The sequence below is a fragment of the Vollenhovia emeryi genome, unplaced genomic scaffold (assembly GCF_000949405.1).
Source record: "Vollenhovia emeryi isolate VEMERY1.0 unplaced genomic scaffold, V.emery_V1.0 DF939191.1, whole genome shotgun sequence".
NCBI classification, from domain to species: domain Eukaryota; kingdom Metazoa; phylum Arthropoda; class Insecta; order Hymenoptera; family Formicidae; genus Vollenhovia; species Vollenhovia emeryi.
The window spans coordinates 149,778-171,479 of NW_011967175.1; the positions used below are offsets into that span (position 1 = coordinate 149,778).

At 50.2% G+C, this 21,702-nt stretch overlaps 1 protein-coding gene across 10 annotated transcripts in view; it reads left to right on the top strand.

Annotated features, from left to right (window-relative positions):
• Positions 1-21,702, top strand: part of LOC105562281 (dual specificity tyrosine-phosphorylation-regulated kinase 4) — a 76,309-nt gene that overhangs the window by 32,965 nt on the left and 21,642 nt on the right. For 8 of the 10 annotated variants that reach the window (XM_012013001.1, XM_012013005.1, XM_012013004.1 and 5 more), the window contains one exon: positions 12,531-12,686. In XM_012013001.1, the coding sequence (XP_011868391.1) occupies positions 12,531-12,686 (156 nt within the window). Of the gene's footprint in view, positions 1-104; positions 863-12,530; positions 12,687-21,702 lie in introns of those variants that run through there. The other 2 variants (XM_012013007.1, XM_012013010.1) reach the window with 2 other exon arrangements.

The window sequence follows — 21,702 nt, forward strand, 5'->3', positions numbered from 1 at the left end:
CTCGAAGCGTTTCCCACGTGTTTCTTGAAAAAAAAAAAGAAGGCCTCATTATCTCGACAAATACACCCTTTTCCATTCATCGATTCAATTTTCTCTCTCTCTCTCTCTCTCTTTCTCTCGCGCGCGCGCGCACGCACGCACGCACACGCACACACGCGCGCGCGCAGCCGCAAGCGATAGACTCCACGTAAGCACACACGTACGGCCGTGCAGCAGCTGTTCCACGCGCGTGGTCCACGGACACGCGTGTGCGTGCGCTCTCTCGACGGCGGCGATTGGCGCTCGGCGCCGCGACGGCCGGACGGTGGGGATAAGGAAATGCGCACGGGTGGGATGGGACGGCGGCCACGATTCCCGCACACGGGGTACCGTGTTGTGAGTGAGTGAAAACCAGTCAGTCAGTCAGTCACTCAGTCAAGCGGCAGAGCGAGCACGCCGCGCGGTGGCTCGCCTTCTGCTCGGCCCTTCGCACTCGGAGGAAAAGCGAGAAGACGCGCGCGCGCGCGCGCGGCGCGGCGAGATCGAGAGGCTGGTGGTCCTGCGCTGACTCCGGAAATTCCACTGCCGTGACACTGCCCTTTCGTTTTACTGCCCTGGTGCGCACTTTCCTCGCATCTCCGCTCGCGTATCGCGACCGACGTGGTTCAGACGCCGTGTTTCTCGCCCGGTCCGTGCCAATGAACGTCTCCCGTATTATCAGTGCGGTGATCGATAGTCGGCGCGGTAGTAGCCCATTCCACGTGACACGAGTGCAGAGCAGCGGTTCGCGAGGATGCCCAGCCAAACCACCACGATCTTGCTCAAGTGTTCCATGGTGGACGTGCCCGCGCTCAACCACGTGAAGCTCAAGTCTCTCTATGGAGTAAGTACCGCGGGTGTTAGGTAGGCGGGGGGGGACCCAGGGGACGTAACGGTCCGCCAGGACGACGTCGTCTGGTCGATCTCGCGGGTCGCCGTGAGAAGATCGAGTCCTCCGGGGCTGTCTCGCGGCGCACGTACGCGGGGACCCGCTATCGCGCGCGCGTCTCCGGTGGCACGTGTTGCGCGCAGGGTCCGTTGTGAATTTTTTAATCGGTTTATCCGACTCCGAGACGGGTCGATACGCACGACAAATGTCCGAGCGCGACACCTCGCGCCGCTCGTTTCGTATGTACATTTAATTCCGAGGGCGAAACCGCTGAGGGCATTGTGGTGTATAGATTTGCGGCATTAGGCCTTGCTGGGGGTATTGTAAAGATAAAATAAGATAATAAGATTAAGTAATGCCCACTGGGTATTAGTGGGCATTGGTGTACAAGATTTTGGTCAGCGGCTTCTCCCTCGTTTGACTCTAATGACTGGGATGTTGTCGGTGCTAAAACGCAGTTTCTCTGGTCGACTTCTTTTGTCAAGTCACCACCGAAAGTCTCGACGGTACCGGGATACGTAAACAAGTCGTGCTCTCGCGACCTCTGCTCGGTCTAGATGGATTTTTACTCACTCGATACACGCGTGTAAACAAACGTGGGCACGTGTAGAAATTTACAAACGATACGCAATGTTATCCACGCCGCTCGCGAAATACGTTCGACGACGTATCTCCCTACCGGAATCACTCCCGAAGCTTCGCAGAAACGGCGGCGTTCGTTTCTTTTTTTCTGCGAATAAGCACGCATGTGCATCGTCGCCGGCCGAGCGAGACGACCGGACGGGGGACGGTCGGTCGGTCGAAGGGGAGGGAAAATGCACGCGCGTGCACGCACGGCGGCGACGGCGCGGCGGGTTCTCCGCGAGGGCTACCGAAGGGCCGCCGACTACGCGCCACGGGGTGGGAATAAAAGGGAAGGCCTGGCCGCGTCGCGTCTGGAGATGTTTGCGCCTCATTAACGTTAACCTCATTCAACGCGAATGCAGATGCATTCACGAGGCAGCCGCGCGCTCGTCCAGCGTTCTCTCACGCTCGGCGTCCAGCCTCGCGTGTGGGCGCGCTGAATATCGCCGGCAGTTGCGTGTTCGGAGACACAGTCGGCTTTTTCAGTTTATCGAGTCATGGGAAGATTTAATTGTCGGGTCGTACGCAATTTTTCCTCGAATTTACGTTTGAACGGAGGGACAGAAGAGAGAGAGGGATGTGTGTCTCGGAGGCGGAAATTGAGTTCGTTTCCGCCGGGTTTTTCTTCTCCACTTTGACCAATAAACGGACCCGTCTTCGCGGAACGTCCCTCTTTTCTTCGAGAACCCCCTGTTGCGAGAATCTCTCCTCACAATGCCCTGGCACGGTCTTCAACAGGTATAAACGTGCCACTGCGTAGCCGCACCAGCGGGGAGTGCAACGTGAGCTAATCGCAACGCCGTACGGTGTATCTCGCATTGACAAAACGGACAATGGACTTTCATTGCGAACGCAGAGAAACTGCGCCGCATTGTTCGCCGAGGCTGAAGACGCGGAAAGTTTCCTCGAGAAAAACCCCGTTTCTCGAAGTCGTGCTCGGTGAATTGTCAATGATCGTCGCCACAATTATTATCGGCACGTTCCGCGGAAGAGAGAGAGAGATTCCCTCCTCTTTCTCTCTTCTCTCGCAATGTAAGCATAATATAATACTTGTGTAATTTAGGCACGTGTAATTTACAGCGACAACAGCCCGCTGTATTCTGTACGACAAGCGCGCATCCGTATAAATGATAGCGGTCGCTTTGTAGAAATTAAAGTGAATTACATTTTGAATTATCTCTGATAGAGGTATATACGCTTAACGATAACCTTGTTAAAGCTCGAAACACATACTTTGTTCTTATAAAAGTGCTCCCGCGTTTGTCAGCGCGGGATAGCGCTTTGATAGCGTATCACCTTTATTGTATCTATTATGAGGCCTCGCGATCCAATCTGCGACGATGAATTATCCATTAGATGCGATCGATTTCACGCGACGTACATATACACACAGACGGAGAGGGAGAAAGACACACACACACACATACACATACGCACACACACGACACACACGAGGTACAACGGGATTACTCGACGGAGATTAACATTCGCCTCGCGCGTCGTCTATGTTCTAAATATAAAGAGACGAGCCCGTCCCCCCGGCAGGGGGGAAAAGACCACGGCGCAAGACTGGAGCCCGCGTTGAAGAAGGTCGAAAAATCGAGCGGACGATTCTTCTTCGATACGAGCCCGATAATGGAACGACGCTCTTCTCGTCCTCCATCGACTTCGCAGAATTTCAAATGAACGCGCGCGCGCGCGAGATCCAGATATCTTAATATTTTGATTGTAAGAGATTTACAATTGCGCAAAAGTTTATTCTCGAGATGAGCTGGCGCGATAATCCGCGGATTAAGAGCGGCGACTCCAGACTCCAGACAGCGAGAACGCAACACTTTCTCCTAATTTGTTTAATGTATCGCGGGCACAAGCTTGATATATATTCTTAACATATTGAGATTTGTCAGACGGTTCGCTGGATCTGCGTTCTGCTAAATTTACTCCGGATTGATTAGGAGATAGCGGGGGCCTGCGAATAGGATCTGTACTTTTAGCGCGGTGAGAATGCCGTCGACCAAAAATTCTCAGCAGCGAGCTACGGGGTTGTGGGGTCGAGGGGTGGACCACGCACGTGCGCGCGTCAGAAACGTGCGGATGCTCGACCGAATGGGTCGAGCGATTCGTGCGAAAGAAAAAAAAGATTAATCGTCTAGTCGGAAACTGGGTATCGCGATATCGCTGCGTTATCTCTCGAATATACGACGGCGGCGCCGCTTACGTTTACAGTCCGACGCGATAATCGCGATCTTATCGCGATGGAAAACGAGCGAGAATCTCCGCGCGGGATCGCCGGTGCAGTCGCGCGCGCCGACTTTTCCAGGCCGCGGCGGAAATCTTTCCCTCGGGACGAAAGAATGCGCTTCGTGCGTGACAGATCTTGTTTACCGAGCATCGTCGAGGCCTCGGACGGAGCTAGAATAACGGAGCGATGCGGCGCGGTTAAATCGCATGACGCAGGCATGGGGGACTTGATACACGCCGCTGAATATGTGCGTTTTACGTAATCAATCGCGAGATATGGATCGTGTGTGTTCTTACTTTTCGCGAGGTGTACGAGAGCGTGCGAACTTTGGCGCGGGATCGCGATTCCGGTCTAATGCCGTTGCTGCCGAGCACGTCCCGCCGAAGACTCGGCCTCGGGAGCGAAATTACTCCGGGGAAAAAAAGACAGCAGCCCATTTTGGGGCCCACAATTAGTAATCGAATTATTTGGAATGTTCGTAACTCTAGTTTCTTCATTTTTTTTCGTTCGTCATTTAGAGTTACGGACAATCGAAATAATTCGATTACTAATTGTGGGCCTCAAAATGGGTTGCCAACTGTCTGTTTTTTTCCCCAGAGTGTGTGCCTCCGAGCCATCGGAGCGATATCGCTCGGGCGGCCGGTATCGGTGCTGAATTCGATAACCTGTTTCTTTTTTATACGTCAAGTCCGCTCTCACGGCACAGATGCTCCTCCTTGCCGCGTCGTTTGGTCCCATTTTTTTTCCTCCGACCCTATACGCACGCGGTATCGAGTGACCAGGTCGGGCCCGTGGCCGTGAAAGTTCTCTGTTTCGCTACGTGAGCCTCGGCCGTCACGGCCGTGCTCGCACGTCCTTCCGATCGGAGGGGCATCCCGGACGACGCACGCGGCGAGCTTGTGGCGCTCGAGGTGAGGGAGAAATTTTCGAAAGCGACGACGAGCCTTTTCGAGCGAAGCTGCGTGATGCGATCTCGTTATCCGACGAGAGCGAGGCCGCGTAACGTGTTTATTACGTCGCGTCGCGTCGCGAAGGTACGAATTTGGCCAAGCTTGGAGCGCGTGTGGCGCCGGGAGAAAATATACTCTTATAAACTGTAATTGTGTGTTGGAAATCATACACGCGCGTGCTCCAATTTTCGCCTCGCTACAGTTTCGGAGATCCGCCGAGGTCTTGTCGAGTAAATCTCCGCGACCCTTGCCTCGCGTTTCAATAAAGCGATTTCGTTGGCGAGCAAACACTCGACTCATACTCGCACAACAGACGACTCTTGAGCACGGCCCCTTTTTCTATTCTGGTGCGTGCACGTCGACGCCTGCTCTCGTCCACGAGTTCTTTATATTAGCTCGCTCTCTCTCGTTGTCACGCGCGTATTTGCAGCCCTCTCGGGGCGCGCTCCTTCCTCGAGATTCGCTCGCCTTCGAGGCCGGCGACGTGAGCTGAACCCCATTGTTGACCGATTCACAGTGAGAGGAATTTCTAGGAGCGGAGAAGCGCCATTATACATTATGCACAAAGCAAGAAACGATTGACTCACGAGGAAATTGCAGAAAAATGATTGCATGACCGGCGCTCGCGATCTCGCTGACGGACTCGGGAGCGCCGACATTGCCGTAGATGTTGGCATTACGTAGCGCGCGTTTCTTGCGATTCGCAGAACTCAGTCCTGAGATTATTCTAACCGATCTGATTTCTCGATTGTATCTAGCAGTGTAGAGGAAACAAAATTGTTACGGAGGAAAAAATGTATCTGCGATCTGAGGTTGCAGGAGATCGATGACCGATGCGACGACGCGAGGGAGATAAATATTTTGCGGCTCGCCTCATCCGCGCAATGTCGTAACGTTATAGTTTGCGGTGTCGTGCGTTACGGCCATAAATCTCTAACGCGGTTAATACAGAATACGATACCGCGGAATATTCATGAGTGTGTTCACCGTTAGTCGGAAGTCCCGCGTCCGATCCGTAAGCAGAAGGTTAATAAGTCACGCGAGAAACTTTATCGATGACTCGTAAAGGGTAGCCGATAAGCGAGAAATGCCCCGACAACGAATAGATCCGTGCTTTCCACTTTAGTCATATCTCGCGGTTTTTAATGAAAACCGCACGCGGCTTCGATAACGCGCTGCTCCGAGCGCGCGATCAGCTGATTTGTCACGCGTCAAAAGTACACGTGTATGCGTTGGGAGTTGTGTGGCGCGGGACGACGGTCTCTTTGCGTAAATGAATGCCTCGGCGCAGCTGCACTACTCTCTTCTAACGCAGAGCCGCGTCAATTATCTTCTGCGTGCGTTCGTTCTCGTAATGAGGGCAAGTTGTTTTCACTTTCTACGTTTACGTGTGTACGCTCGTTTTACAAGCTCGCGCGAGCCTCCTTAGACTTTGTGCCGACATCTGCGCCAGGCTCGGTCGAAATAACGTCATGTCCGGCGTTACACGCGCACTTACGTTCGCATTTATTGGCCTTCGCCTTTCTTCGATTATCGCGAGTCAATCGCGCATCGTGTTAATCGCGCGGTTCATTCATCGGCAGAATCTCGGACGTTTCTCTTTTTTTTTCAGCCTCGAATCGTGTGAATGGTTTTGCAAATGGGTCAGGATCTTAATAGAAACTTGACTGACTGCACGCTGGCTAATGCCGGGAGCGGTTTCTCCAATCGATGATCAACGGCTAATTGGCGTTTGTGAAAACGTCCCGGTCGCGTTCGCGCACGTACGACGGCGACGACGACGATTGGCAAACGTCCCGGTGAAAAGGTGGCGGTTACAAGTGGACGTAAACGAGGAACTTTTACTCGCTCCTCGGGGAAAAATGAATAATCGCCGGCGAAGAAATCGATTCGTCTTAACTTCGCGCTCCACTCGAATCCCCCGATTCGTCTCGCTAAAACGGCGCGATCTCTCCGATTCCTTTTCGCATGGGAGCGGAATATTTATCACGATATCGCGGCCCGACGTAGATTCGACGCGCCGCGGACGATCGCGGTACGAGCGTGCACCTGCGATAATTTTTATTTTACGCGACTGATATTATTTGCGAAACCTTTCGCTTTTCGCTCCCGCGGCGTCGCGTGGATTTTTCTACGCTGCGACGGCTCTCGGTGCGACGCGACGGCGCGGATTGCGATTGACGTTAACTGTATTCCGCTCGCCGCGCACGTGAGACAATTGGCAGTTGGCCTACATCTGAAAAGTTGCAATTGCTTACGCTCTTGTGTCTTTTGCATAAAAGTGCCTCGTAAAAGTGCTCGATGCCTCTCGCCGGGCTATTGAAACCTCGCGCTCGAGAAATGGATTTTTCATAGATTTTTCACGAGCGCCGTGCGCATAGCTTCTGCATGCTCGTTTAGCGGAACAAGTATTGTTGTTCCAGATCAATCACCGCTGAAAGCAACTCACGCTTATCGCTTTATCGATCGATCGATTTATCCTCGCGCGACAGTAGGTTCACGTTCGCTCGTTCGAGCGTCCTTGACCCGCGATTTATGTGATCGATATTGCAACGCGGACGCCCGTCCGGCGATCGTTTTTCCATTGCGACGCCGCAAAAATTGTCCAGCTGATAATAACTTGAGTGCTGTCGTTTCCACGGGCTGAACTTGGCGTCTTTCTCGCGGGTAAAAGCGAGAACCGACAACGCTTAATAATTGGAAAGCTACTCCGAGGCTTTCCCGTGGAAAGCTGCTCTGAAATTACTGTTTCGCTAACGCTGTTAGCGCGATGTAAACTTTTTTTCCCTCGTTACAAGTGTGCCACTGCGATCGGCGGCGTAATTGCGGTGGTGTAATTTAGAGTAATTTTAAGGCGTAATCTCTCAGGCGCGTAATTTTCGCGTCGCATTCCTCGGCGCGCTTTCGACGTGTTAAAAGATTGATGAAATTTGCCCCCGTGCTTTCATATCTCGGCCGCTTACGGCTTTTGTCGGCCGTGAGCTACCGAGGCTCGATATGTCCCAGGCGTTTACTCGGGATTTCAAAAATTCCGCGACGAGTGATCGCTCGGCGATGTCGGGGGGGGGGGGGGACGACGTGGAAATTCCATCCCGCTAAATGTCGCGGTGCGAGAACTCGCGAATTTGTAATGCATCTCCGGCATCGTCTCGATTACGGAGAACAGTCATCGAGGCTATTCCGAAAGCACGTGAGTGGCTTGCGGAATTGGACGTTGTTACGTGCTCCGCGATGCGCAATTACGGGCGCATTATCGTCAATTTTAATTTATTTGGGACAAGAGACTCGTTGAGAAAATAACGGTGACTGCCTTTATTTATTCAGATAATATTCGCCAGGGCAGCGCGTTAGGATTACTTGAGGACAAGATGAGGCGTTTATTACGAGACGAAAACGTGGTTTTCTCGCAGGAGGCGCGGACAGCTGCAGGCTGCTGCCCTAAGTCTAGTCTTTGTGCCGCTGCAGGTTGGCAGGTGCCAGATACGAGATACATCTGCTCACCCGCACGTGTTCGTGCGCCCGTGTGTGCGTGCGCGCATCCGTGCGCAGGTATACGATATCCCGCGCGTTCGGATTGAGGCGCGCGAGGTCGACGAAACCTCGACGAGCCGGTGCGCGGCCGTTCGGTCCTCGTGTACGCAGGTTTGGCAAGTCAAATCTGTGTTCCACCTGCCGCTATCGCTAGGTGCGCCGGGCCCGAGCGGCGTGCGGCCAGGTGCTCCGAGAAAAATCAAGAGCCACGAAGTCCACACCGGTCCCGAGATTAAGGTTTGCCCCTGAGCGAGCGTAATGATAGGGTGCCACGCTGGGTGGATGAGAGAGCGTCCAACTTTATCATGTCTCTTTTTTTTCTCCCCTCCTCTTCTGCCTACCGCTATTTATATGCGGACGAATTTTGCCTCGCGACGTTTGCCCATGTTCAGATAAAATCGCGATCAATCACACTTTTTTTCAATTCTTTTTAGTCACAGAAACCTCGTTTTCTCTCCTAAATACTTTGCGTATATATATATATAAAATTAATTTTGTACATGTATATAAGTGAAATCTACATAGGAAAGGCATAGGACTTGGCGACTATTTTATTTTTCACAAAGACGTCTATTGTAAACTTTATATAAGTCTTATTCGCTGTTATCCGTCTCGAGAATAATGTAAAGTAGGGCGTTTCACATCTCCCGTTATGATGCAGCGAGATCCTAAATTTATCCCCCTTTCATGAGCTCCTGTTCGTCACAAAAGGGACCTTCTACGAGGTTTTGTGTCGTCGCCTCTCACTCTGCAGGAGAACTACATCAGTCATGCATTATGCGGATAATCTAAATAGAACTAGCGGGTCCTCTCCGGCACTTCTCACGCACTCAGTTACTGAAATTTAAGCTCTCCCCTTTTCCTTTCGCCTTCCCGTTTCTTTCCTCTACCCACGCACTCCCCTTGCGCTTTTTTGCCCCGACATATCCGTTCGTGATTCTCTTCACCGTGGGTCGGGCTTCTTTCATTCACGTTGTTCGGCCCCTCCTTATCCATTAAAGCAAAGCGGATCCATCTCGGGTATCAGCGGTTTCCCGTTAATCGTGCAGATGGAAAATTCGGCCGTCGGTCGGCCAGATTAATCGCAACGCGGCAAGGATAGAAATCCAACAGTAAGCTACTAAAAATCTAAATTAATGCTAATACTTCTGTGCAGTTCGCCGTGCTCTGTGCGCATCGCAATAATTGTACATGTACACTGAGAAAAATTTCCATCGGATAAACCAATTAAATAGTGTTTCCGATGGTGAATTTTTCCGTCTTTCGATTAAATTATGGATACACCCGATGAAATTTGATTGAAGAACCGATCACATTTTTCATCGGATATGTCCGTTTGTTATTGTGTAATTGGATTATCCGAGTATATTTAATCGGGCATTTTTCTCAGCGCACCATCATTCGTTGGAAAAGAAGCTAGAACGTTGCCGCGCGCAATCGACACGTTTCGACTACGTTCTAGTATCGATTTTGTAGAAAAGAGCGCGTACCGTTGCGTAGATACGTGCGTTGACCTGCCGCACAGTGACACAAGTCCACCGATGTGACATTGACAATGGTACGAACAGGTAGGTCTAACGAACCTACTGTGTCGCTCTCCCACCGCTCCTCACCCCCCTTCCCTCCGTTTTCCCGTGACTTCCTGTCCCGCCTGTGTCATGGATTCTGTGTATTTTGACCCGCGCATTTAGCATTAAAATGACTTGGCAGTCGCGGGTAAAGCTAGACGACTACGTAATACGCGTACACGTTCGTTGCCCGTTGGGCATAAAATATTGTTACATCCGTGGAATTTATTCATGCGTTTCCGTGTAAGATCAGGTGTCTTTCGTTTATTATTATTAGTCTTTCTAAATGAGACATCGGCGTACCAAGAGACGAGAGGGGAAACAATCTCCTCGAGTATGAGAAGGTTAAGAAAGAAGTTTGCTCGACCCCTACTCTCCGGGTGAACAACGGAAGAGAGTAGTCTCGCTGGAGCTCTCGCTGCTTACGGACGTACACACGGTTTTCGGTTTCTGATTACCGCTCCCTGTATACAGTTTAAATAAAGCTTGTGTTACGTGACACACGAGCCTCGCTCATTTCGTGATTGCGCGCGCGAATGTAAGTGCCCGAGCTCTGGCTTGGCCCAGACTTCCCTCTTCCCTCCGGATGCAATATTACAGTAATATTGAAAGAAATTAAAATTGCTTGCACGCTGAGAAAAATATCCGATGAAAAATATGATCGGTTTCTCGATCAAATTTTGTCGGTAACTACATTTCGTCGGACAGTACATAATTTAATCGGAAAAATTAACCATCGGAAACACCACTTAATTGGTTTATTCGATGCAAATTTTTCACCGTGTACGATTCAGCGTAGAAAAATTTACAGATTTAATTTACGCGCTTTGACGGGCTTCGATATTAAGGGTACGGCGTAGTCGAGAGTTCGCTAATTGGAGTTTCCTTTAGCGACGCGAATCTCGGCTCCGTGCCCGCCCAGATGAAAGTCTAAGTCTGTTGGACCTATTTTCCATTGTTGAGTGGAGCTGATGAAGTGCCTACGAGGATCGTCCTATCAACGTGTTTGATGCGATCGCGTAGGTTCTTGACCGCGTTCCTTATGCAACGGTCGTTTTTTTTTCCTACGGGCTCCAGGGTCGCCCTCCAATTAAACATCGATATGTAATTATAGACCCGCGTATAATAAGGGGCGGACTCGCCGGCCTAAGAATACATCGATTTCTGTCACTGCGCATTAGCCGCGGGGTCACTGCACCGTTTATAAACGTTCCGTAGATCCCGATGGCGAATTATAAATCGTCTGTAATGAGTGCGCCGCCTTTGAACCGTTACAGGCTTACAGTTAATTCTCATCGTGGCTACGTAGCGGCCTACGTTGCTCTTTTTGCGAGACGAGAGGAAGAGTCCTCGGCGCGATCCAATTCGCGAGTAAACACTGCGCGCGCGCGTTTTTTTTTCAGGATTCTCCCGCCTACGAGGCTTTTCTTAAAACGATCCGTGACTTTGATCACCAGCGCGGCGCTGCGTGCACCATTTGCGGCGATACGCGGTTTGCATGCGCGCCGTGCCACATTTGCAGCGAGGCGAATCTATCGCGCTCCATTGTCCGACACTAACGAGACGAGCTTTAATTATTCTTACATTGTTTTGCAAAGCAAAACCGTCCCCAGCCGTCCGATTGTTCCCCCGACGTCGTGCCGAGACGAGCGTCGATTCTCCGTTCCTCGGAACGAACGCGCGCGTTTATCTACGCGCAAAAGCGCGTCGCGACGCGGCGCATCGAGGTTTTTTCGCGTGCCCCACTAGCCTGATTCTATTTCGCCCGCGAAAATCACATCAGCCGTACGTCTGGCTCCCCCCCGCGTCGAACGGTAGAATCCCGAAATATTGCGTGTAAATCTCTTTCGAACACGGTAGGAACGATCGCGGATTCAGAATTTCTAAAGGGGGAGAAGGTCTTTCCGGAGGGAAACAAAGCCGCGGGATATTTGTTACGCGGATATCAAACACCGGAGTGATTCCATCGAAGAGGATCGCACGATGAATGAGAGCGCAGCGTCGGAGTCCCAATCGCCCGCGGCGTCATTTCTTCGGCGCACTTATCGGCCGCGTATCGCGGACGCGCGCTCGCGGCACGCACACGTGCAGCGACGCGCATCCGCACACGTGTCCCCGTCAACACCGACGCGCGGCTCGGCCTGCGCCCGAAGCCACCCACGTTAACGCTTTGTCTCCGATTGCTAAATCGCGTGTTTAGTCTGTTGGACGGGAGAGGGTAAGCGCGAGGACGGATTGCGGTAGGCGAAAATAGGCGAGCGGTGTCGAAAAGAGAGTCGCGCCATCAGCCTGGGCGGAATATCGAAGTAATTAAGCGGCGAAGCGGGACGGAGGCCGTCGAGATAGCGGAACTTGGCGAGGAGAATACGCGAGATAGTTTGGAATTTTCACTTGGCGGCGACCTTAATGGCCCGTCGAAGATACGGGGTCAGTTAATTGACAATTGAAGCGCGAGTGCTGATAAATAATTTCTCAACGGAGTCTTCGAAACGGAAGACACGGCACGGCCGAGTGCTCGTTAAAGAATGTTTAACTGTAATGAATTCTATAATTTTTATGAAGTGTCGCGGCAAGGATAGCCAGTGCAACAAGTTACGTAACGTATATCACGTGTATATCGGGCTCGGTTGTCCCGAGAATTGATTCTTCAATTATTTAAAGAACCGCGTTCCAAGTCCACAACCAACGCCCGTTCCTTCTGATTACAGAGTCCTGGAACGTTGCACAAGGATGTCGGCGGTGCTGGTACGAAGGTCAGCGAGAAGACCATCGGTGGCGTCGGCACGGCGACCCTCACCACGCTCTCCTCCATTAATAACGCGTCCAACACCGGCCGTAATAAAAACAACCCCCTATCTCACGAGGTAAGCCACATCAGGCGCGATCGTCGGACGGGACGAGAGCGGGAGAGATCCTCACGTATTGATCGTAGCCGAGAGATATGTCATCCCGGGGCCCCATAGATGACTTGGATAATTAACCGGTCCTGCGCTTGAATTTATTGCCCATTAATCCGCCCGCGTTCGCGATCGGGTGGGCCCGCGCGTGCAAACGTGCGCGCGCGGAAATCGGCCCAGCCTTTCCGCCTCGCGATATCCCTACGAGCCGTAAGCCTGTGTGCGCTCGCACAGGCACATGGCATTATTCAGTGCATGACTTATTGGACGCAACATGAAGTACCGTTTACACTGTAAAGTTTAGTTCTACTTCTGCTCCTGTCGTACCGCGGCCGCTTGAAAGCAGAGCCGTGTCTACGTTCGCGTAACGAGTCTGATTGATAAAAGTGTCTCGTCTCGTTCTAAATTTTCAGCTTCGCTCTTCGGCGATGCTTTACGATGTTCAGACCGGTTCTACATCGATCGTACCGTAGCGTCGCGAATCGCAGATTCGATTAATCGACCTTGAATTAGAACCGGTCCACGACACTACACGGAGAGAATTTTTTTTCTTTCTAAATTATGCAGTCGTGGGACAACACGGCATTTCGAAGAATTTTATGGGTTTTTTGAAATTTTATCATACGTTTTACTAGTAAAATGTAAAACTCTCATAAAGTTCTTCGAAATGCCACGTTGTCCCACAATTACATGATTTTCAGGATATATTTTAATAGAAAATTCTCTCCGTGTAATGCTGAAAAATTATTGAAATTTCAAATAGTGCCACCCTCTTTCCTTGATCATGTTCTCTTGATACTTTGTTTCCCGATTTTCGCGATTTAAAGTTTGAAATCCTCGGAATTTGAATTCTTTGAAATTTTGGAAAATTCTAATATATCCGATAAAAAATGTAATCGGTTGTCCAATCAAATTTTATCGGATAAATTTCATTGGATATATCCATAATTTAATCGGAAAAATTGACCATCGGTAACACTTCAAGTGGTTTATCCGATGGAAAGTTTTCTCACTGCGCAATCACTCGATTTTCACGACAAATTTTAAGAGAACATTCTCTCCGCGTACGATACGACCAGTACAGAACTGGCCTAGTACTTTTCCAGATTTGATTAATTGCCCGTGATGTAAATGGAGAAGGAGTGCGAGGGACGTTAATCAGCGAACGCGCAACTCAGCCTCTTTCCGCGCCTTTGTTTGGGAACGGCGCGACGCGAAAGCGGAACAACGCGCGCGGGATAAAAAGGCCCCGATCTCGCCGATGACGCGATCGAGAATCGTTCGCACGATTCGTCGACCGTTATCACCAGGGCACAATGTACCACGCGGGCCGCGCACGTAGGATTTTATTGACCATTGTTAACGAGGAAAATTGTGCCGGCGCGGCGCGTCGACGCGCGCCCGCGTGTGTTTATCGGGTATCCGCATAAATTTATAGAGTAGAACCCGCTATCGGCGACAATCGCGGCGAAACCCGCGGCGCGGCTCGTCGCGATTTTTGTTAACGGTTTTATCGAGGATTTACGGGACGGGAAGGGAAATTATCCCGAGAGAGAAAGAGAAAGAGAGAGATATATATATATAGAGAGAGAGAGAGAGAGAGCGAGGGAGAAGTGGTCGCCGCGGACTCGCCCGCGACGCTACTCGGATGGAACTAATTGAAAATTGTTGCCGTCGGCTACCTGTTAGGTCGCGATAAATTGTGTCTCTGTGGCGTGCGCACGCTACGATTGTCTTGTTCCACTGCCGTTTCGACGAAGCCGTCACGAGCGAGCTGAAACGGTATCAATTTCTTGCGCACGATTTCGTCGTCCTTTGGCGCGCAAAATGGCCAGGTGGAATTGCAGTATATTATCGCATCTGCGACGGTCGCGAAGCAATTAGAAGCATTCTCTTCCTCGAACTGAAACCGATATCTCAACCGAAGTTTTACTCGTTAGTTTTAACGAGGACCAACCCGTCCGAACGAGTCGAATAGCTCCGAAATAGCGCATTGTACTTCCCCTGCTAAACTTTCGTTCATTTAATTTACAAATCAACGTTTATATCTCCGTAAGACCGCATTCGTTCTGAGAAAAATGTCCATCGGATAAGCCAATAACGGTACCGGTCGAAATTATATCACCTTCCGATTTCTTAAGTGAAACTAATTGTGCACAAATGAGAAATTCGAAAGTCGTGGTGCACTCTGTCAAATTTCATTACCCCTCGTGTACAAGATGCACCTGCTGTTAGAAATCCACTTAAAAATTTTGAGCACATTCGATGCACCTTGACGTAAGTTATGCTCAGAAAACCTAAAGGCGATATATTATACTTTTGGCCGGTACCGTAAATAGCGTTACCGGTGGTTAATTTTTCCCATCAAGTTACGGGTATATTCGATGAAATGCAGTTACCGATGAAATTTGATCGAAAAACCGATCATGTTTTTCATCGGATATACAATTTACTCGGGTATATCCGTTTGTAATTGAATTATATTTAGTCGGACATTTTTTCTGATTGTTCTTTTTTCGATTATTTAAACATAGATGCCTTTTGACATCTTACGACTCGAAGCGAACTATGCACCGCGCCGCACTAATCGTCTCGCCAAACGCTCATAAAGAGGTAAAAACAGTCTCCTTTCTAGCGGCCGATGCTGTCACTGGTTAATTTGTTGTCTGCCCCGGACTGTCGGTCTCGGTTCCGCCGCTATATTGTTTCTTGCACCTCCGTGCGACAAATCGCCACGTCACCGTCGTTTGTCTCCCTTAATGCTCGGCGTCTTTTTTTTTCGCGAGTTCCATTACGTGACCGAGACGAGATCGGATTTCCTTGCGCAACTGTACGGCGATCCGCGATCCCTCATGCGCGTCGCGGTTTTCAGAAGCGGTTCCGCGCACAGGCACACGTACAAAGCCGGAGCAACCTGCACACGGACAGTTCTCTATTTTTTTTTTACCTCGCGGATTGTTGCCACGCGCTTAATGCGCTTATATCTGCGTGCACCTCTCGGAGATGAGATACACAGAAAAACGCGGTTCGCCGTTACTCGCGACGCGTTGCACGCGATACCGCTGTCGCCGCGGTTTATCGAGCTCTCGGACAAATTCGTATACGTGAATTTAGAAAGTGCAGCGCGGCGCGCGCGCAGGATTTGCAGCTAATTGTTGTATCACGCTTGTGCAACTGCACCGGCCGCGAAAGCCAACGCTCTCGCCTCTCCGGTTCACCGTTCATTTTGCAAAACGAAAGCGCTCGTTAACCGCCGGACTCAGAGGCGCGGATTGACGCGCTCGCCTGACGGAGTAATTACTTACGTAGCTCTTACGTTTTAACCGCGTTGATTTTTCTTTTCTCGCCCGGTTTTCTTAATCACGGTGGTCGTATCGCGGATTCGATAACGTCCCAACTATTTTCGTTCGTGTCAATACTTTAGCAAGTCGACAGTTCTCCGATGAATAATGATATTAATGGCACCCGGCGTGCAGTAATCGAATAGTTGATAATAGATATCGACCGCCGGGGTCTTACAGGGACACGTCGATTATGAAAGCTCTCGTTTAGGCCGGGGGGATGTCTTCGGGCGTAAATGGCTCGCACAGATCGGTGAGACAAGACATGAGTCACGTCTCTTCGAGACATCGTCGAGTGGCGTGGCGTAACAAAGATAAGACCATAAACACCAGCTAATCGGAAAAATAGCGGCTCGTAGGCGTACCGCTCTATAATTTTACGCAGAATTTCTTTAACCTTCCACTTATGAAATCATTTTTCTGCAACTTTTTACACGCTAATACGCCGCAGATGTGACACAACTAGTAATCCAAAATTTCACGATGTAATCTAATTGGCGTGCGCGAATATCTTGCGCAGCGGATACTTACGTAAAGGCGCTACGATATTCGTAATTCTCATTCTCGTAATAATTTATACGTAACTCGTCGGATAGGTTTGCGGGCGTCGCGGGACTTGTGTGGAATCGCAGACCGCGCGTTCGTAGAGGCCGAATCAGACTAGCAATTGCAAACGCGGATTGGATTGGGATTGACGATTGGCGATTGTCCTCTAGCCAATGAGAGCAAAGCAGCCAGCGATTTAATCGACTCTCATTGGCTAGAGGACAGTCGTCAATCGTCAATCCCAATCCAATCCGCGTTTGCAATTGCTAGTCTGATTCGGCCTTAAAGGCCAACTCGGACTCGCAATTGCCGACTCGGATTGGATTGGGATTGGCGATTGTCCTCTAGCCAATGAGAGTCGATAGAATCGCAGGGCGCTTTGCTCTCATTGGCCAGAAGACAATCCGCGTCGACAATTGCCAGTCTGATTCGGCCTTAAACGCTCGCAGCGATTCGACACGGATCGGAACGTCGTGTCGCGGCGAGGAGCGGTTCGCGAGACACGATTTATTGTTAATTTGAGCTTCATTTAGATAAATTTAATCATTTACGCGCGCGTAAACGTCGAATGCAACCGGAATCCGTTCGCTATCTCGTCCACGCAAACGTCGCGTGTGTGGCTCTTTAAAATCGAGTGAAAGAGGAATGCCTGGACGTATACATGTTATGTAACCGTATGCGGTTTGCTTGCGGTAGTGTTTGTATATCAACGATTGTTTCGAATTCCCCATTGACATGCGTCAACACCACCAATGGCTCTAATCAACAATTAGAGGGTGTCGAATTTTGTATACGGGACTGAAATTCCGTTAAGTCTATCTCACTCGTATAGGAAAGTCCCCTATTATGAGATAAACTCCTAAGATAAGCTCATAAGACAGCAGGGTTTTTGCTACATTAAAAGGCATCACCCGTTGGTTTCATCGTGAAGTCATTGCCCTTGGAGTGAAATCTGTTTAGCGGAAAGTTCATCGTTAGATCGTGTAATCGTTGCGAGTAAAGATTTGTGATAAAATTTGGATATTGGAAACCTCCTACCTCATATTAGAGACCTATCTCATGATAGAGGACACTTTCCTCTAATAATACGATCAAAAGTAATAATTTCGTTCGCACCGACGATTCACTCTCGTATTGATTGCAATCGGTAATCGAGACCGTATCGTAGTTAAATCGATTTCTCTCGTCTGCGATAACGAAAGTCGAATGCCCGTTGATCAACGATTCACCAAGAAATCTGTTTAATTTCAAGGGGGAATGTTCTTTCACGTCTCGCGCGCTCTGTATACTTTCGTTACTGCGCATTGTTTTGCGCGAGGAGGGAAAATTAAATTGTTGGCAAAGTTTAGTTGGCTATTTGGTTTCGCTTTGTCTCGTGTGGACAGCGTGAATTTGCGATTTGTGCCACGAAGGCCTTTAATTTCAGACGATCCAAAAACGGAGATGCAGCAATTGGGAACGCAAATGGCATTTCTCTTCTCTCTCTCTCTGTTTCTGTTCACGTCACTCGCGCGCTAATTAAATCCGCGGTGCTTACGCGACGTGCGCTTTGACGTCGGAGACAGCCGATTGTTTGCGATTCGACTGCTTTAAATGCGATATCACGGATTCAGTACGTAAGTTGATAAAGCCGCGGCTGCTTGCTATAACAACGCACTGTCGTGCGCACGCACGTCATGCGACCATAAGAAGCCTTAACGAGAATCATAAGCGTGCACAAGGTGGCGGCGGCGGCGGCGACGGTAACCCGATCGCCTCGCATTGTATCTCGGATTTCGTGATAGCATAAATATGCTACGTGCGGGCTATCCCGATGTTAACGATCCCGGGCGAAAGTAACACAACACGCCGGGATTAGCAGGCGAGAGAGTCACAAGGCGGTTCTGCGCTTAACTTACGAGGTAACTTGTCTCCCGTGGTCGACGTCGCCTTCCTGCTCGATTCCGTCGGGGTGTGAAACCGAGGGCGACAAGTAAGAGAGAAATTACCGTTGATGTCGACACCGCGGGAAACGGCCCGATTATACCGCGCGATTATTAATCGCTTGAGTTTACGATCGCTAAAGAGAGCCGTTTAGATGTAATTTTATCAAGCGGTGACGAAATTACAATAGCGCGCTTAAATACGACTTCAAGTAGGACGCCTGTGTCCGCGCTCTTCGTAAGAAACTGTACTCGCTTGTCCTTTCCTCTCCGTACCGTTCTTGCATAACGCACGTGACACTTATATCCTATTGTTAATACAATATTCTCGTCTCCGTCCTGTAATTTACTTGCGCGCACACTCGTGCACGACGAACGATCCGCCGGCGAATAAACATCAAGACTCGCAATCAGGCAAGAATTGAGACACGATTCCGTATTTCATAATTATCCTCGGCGCGATCGTACTTGCTAAACGGGAGACAATGCGACGCCTTTATGTCACCGCGAAACAATCGGCACCGCCATCGGTGTTCATTATAGTTCACTTTGCGAGCCTCTTGCACGCAGCCAGGAGGCACGAAATGTATCTTCGCTTTCTACGAAGCAATTTGCCGCGATGGAAAATATATTCAGCGCGTTCACCGAAAAAATGAACAACATCTCCAGAGATCACAGCCGAGATTTTCTTCTTCAAAACCGCGATTCATTCGAAGCTGCTTCTCTTAATATTTGTGCATATTTCGATAATTGAAACTCGCTTCTCAAATTCCAACCTTAACCGTCGCATAACTTGCGCGAGCATAAAATACAGTATATAAAATTTTTATAACACTTTTAATGTAAAGTCGTTGCGTCTATATGGAATTTTTCGTCGATGTAATCGAATTACGCTCGATTGCGATAGATGGGATTTCCGAGTTTCCCAGGCGCTTGTACAACGGACGTCTGATTAGCCGTGTTGCTTTGTCGAATCCCATCACCGGCCGCGCGGAAACGCATAGCTCGCACAGGCGTTTCTTCTCTCTCGGCACACACGTGCGCGCGCTTCCGATGTACCGTTATCTCCATACGCACTTTGACTCTGTGCCTATGTGGGTCTCGGGTGGTTACTACTATGCTAATGGAGATATCCGTTTATCCGTTCGATTATAAGCCTGCTGTAGCACGTTTCGTGGGCGCGCGCGCAATCTTTACGTCGGTGTGGGTGACTACGATAATGAGAACTTGTATATCGCCGGCGCTGTTAATGGCAATTGTCCGACTCGGGAGAGCGACATTAATATGTACCGGTTTGTGCATCGATCGCGACCTAGAATCCCACTATTGCGCGTTATCGTTGCTCTTCAATTTCGAATCGAATATCTATGTGGCGCAAGTCGCGCTTGAATGCACGTCGCAGTGGCCCAATAATTTCGTTGTCCCCGAAGAAACGCGATGAGAGTGAAAAACAATCGGCGTCTTCGTGCAAGGCGAAGGCTATCGAACGGGCTAGAAATATCATCCTCGCCAAGCAACAGCCGTGTAATTACCTGCCCTTACATTCTCTCGCCATCGCTCCGAGCCACGAAATCCAGTCCGCCCATAACGAGGACTGGCCGCGGCTAATTCCCGACGTTTAAATTTCTAATGATCCACGATCAACGCCGCGCGACTATCGCGACGTGCGAACACGCTTCCAGGCGGCCGTATAATCGGCCGAGGGGGGTATAAATATTCATTAGTCGGTTCAATTATGAGACCACCGAGGGTTACCGTGGCTGCGTTATCGGCGTGCCGGCGTGTAAGTGCTAAACGCGTATTTGCGCGTACGGGCGCTCGCAACAAGGGCGCGCGCGTGTGTGCGTCAGCTACGGCGACAAAAGGACGATGAACTGTACCAGTAGCGTCGTCGCCGTAGCCGACCGCGACGAGATAACCGGTTTCGGATATCGGCGAAATTGTCTTTGTATACCTGGCCTGTCCACCAACACGGCCGAACCCGGAGTCCTTATGCACCCACGCGCGTATCCCGCCGCTTTCTGGAAAATCAAAGAAATGCCCCCCGCGCGTGACGATTGAAAAGGTTAATTTCCTTTAATGTCCCTCGCAATTTCCGATATTTCCAACTTCAAATGCTAATTTAACGCTGGCGTCTCTCGTGAGAGAATTTTCAATTTAATTTCTCCTTATCGACTACTGTAGCGTCCCGCTATTTCTGTAGATTAACATAATTATTACGCCGTAATAATTCGTAAGCGCTGTCGAAACTCGTTGCGGAGAAACATCGCGCAGTGCGATTTCTTTTCTCGCTCTCGCTCGATCACGCTAACGCGCGCGTGAATTGCAAACTGACTTTCTACGGGACTGATTACATTAGCACTGTTTCACTAAAATCTTTTGTTTTCCCAGTGGAATTGGCTTGTTTAGCTTATCGGGTCATCGTAGATCTCACGCAAACCGGTTTCGGAAGATTTCGATCGACAAATTTATCGCGACCGTGCCCGACACGTATCGTACGTCCGAAAAAAGGACTGTAACTTCTCGCAGCGTTAATTATCGCTTATCGCAATCGCGGGCTTCGCAGCATGCGCGATAGCCGCTATCGTTTCTCAGTATCGGGGAACAAGAAGAACGCGGCGAGAAGCCAGGAGTAGCCGTCGGCCGTTGGTATTAATATCGTTCCATCTTGCACCGAAGAAATGTTCGGGTCACGCGTGTCCCGTTAGCGTCGAAGGGATCACGCCGAGGGTTAATGGAACCGTTCTGACGATTCGCCGGCGATTCGCGATCGTTAAAGGCCGATAATAAGTCAGGGCCGCCGTTACGCGGCGGCGCGTTTCTCTCTCTCTCTCTCTCTCTTACATAATGGGACCCCGCAGACGTTCGTCTGTCGAACGGCGCTCGTTTCCGGTGGGCCGTGCGAGCGGCGTGTCACGTGACTTCCGCCGTAAAACCTCGTGCGTAACGCGTTTACGTATAAACACGCACGTATGCGTACGTGGCGTGCATCGCTCGTCGCGCCGAGTCGTACGCGACAGCAGCCCATATGCGCGCGAACGCTAACGAGATGCGCGTGCATCAATCGTTGGTAATACACTTGGAATCCCGAGGTCTTCTCTCAAAGAACGCGCGTGTCACATCTCGCATGTTGCGACCCCGGCGATAGGTTTCTGTAATCGGGTTTACTTCCTA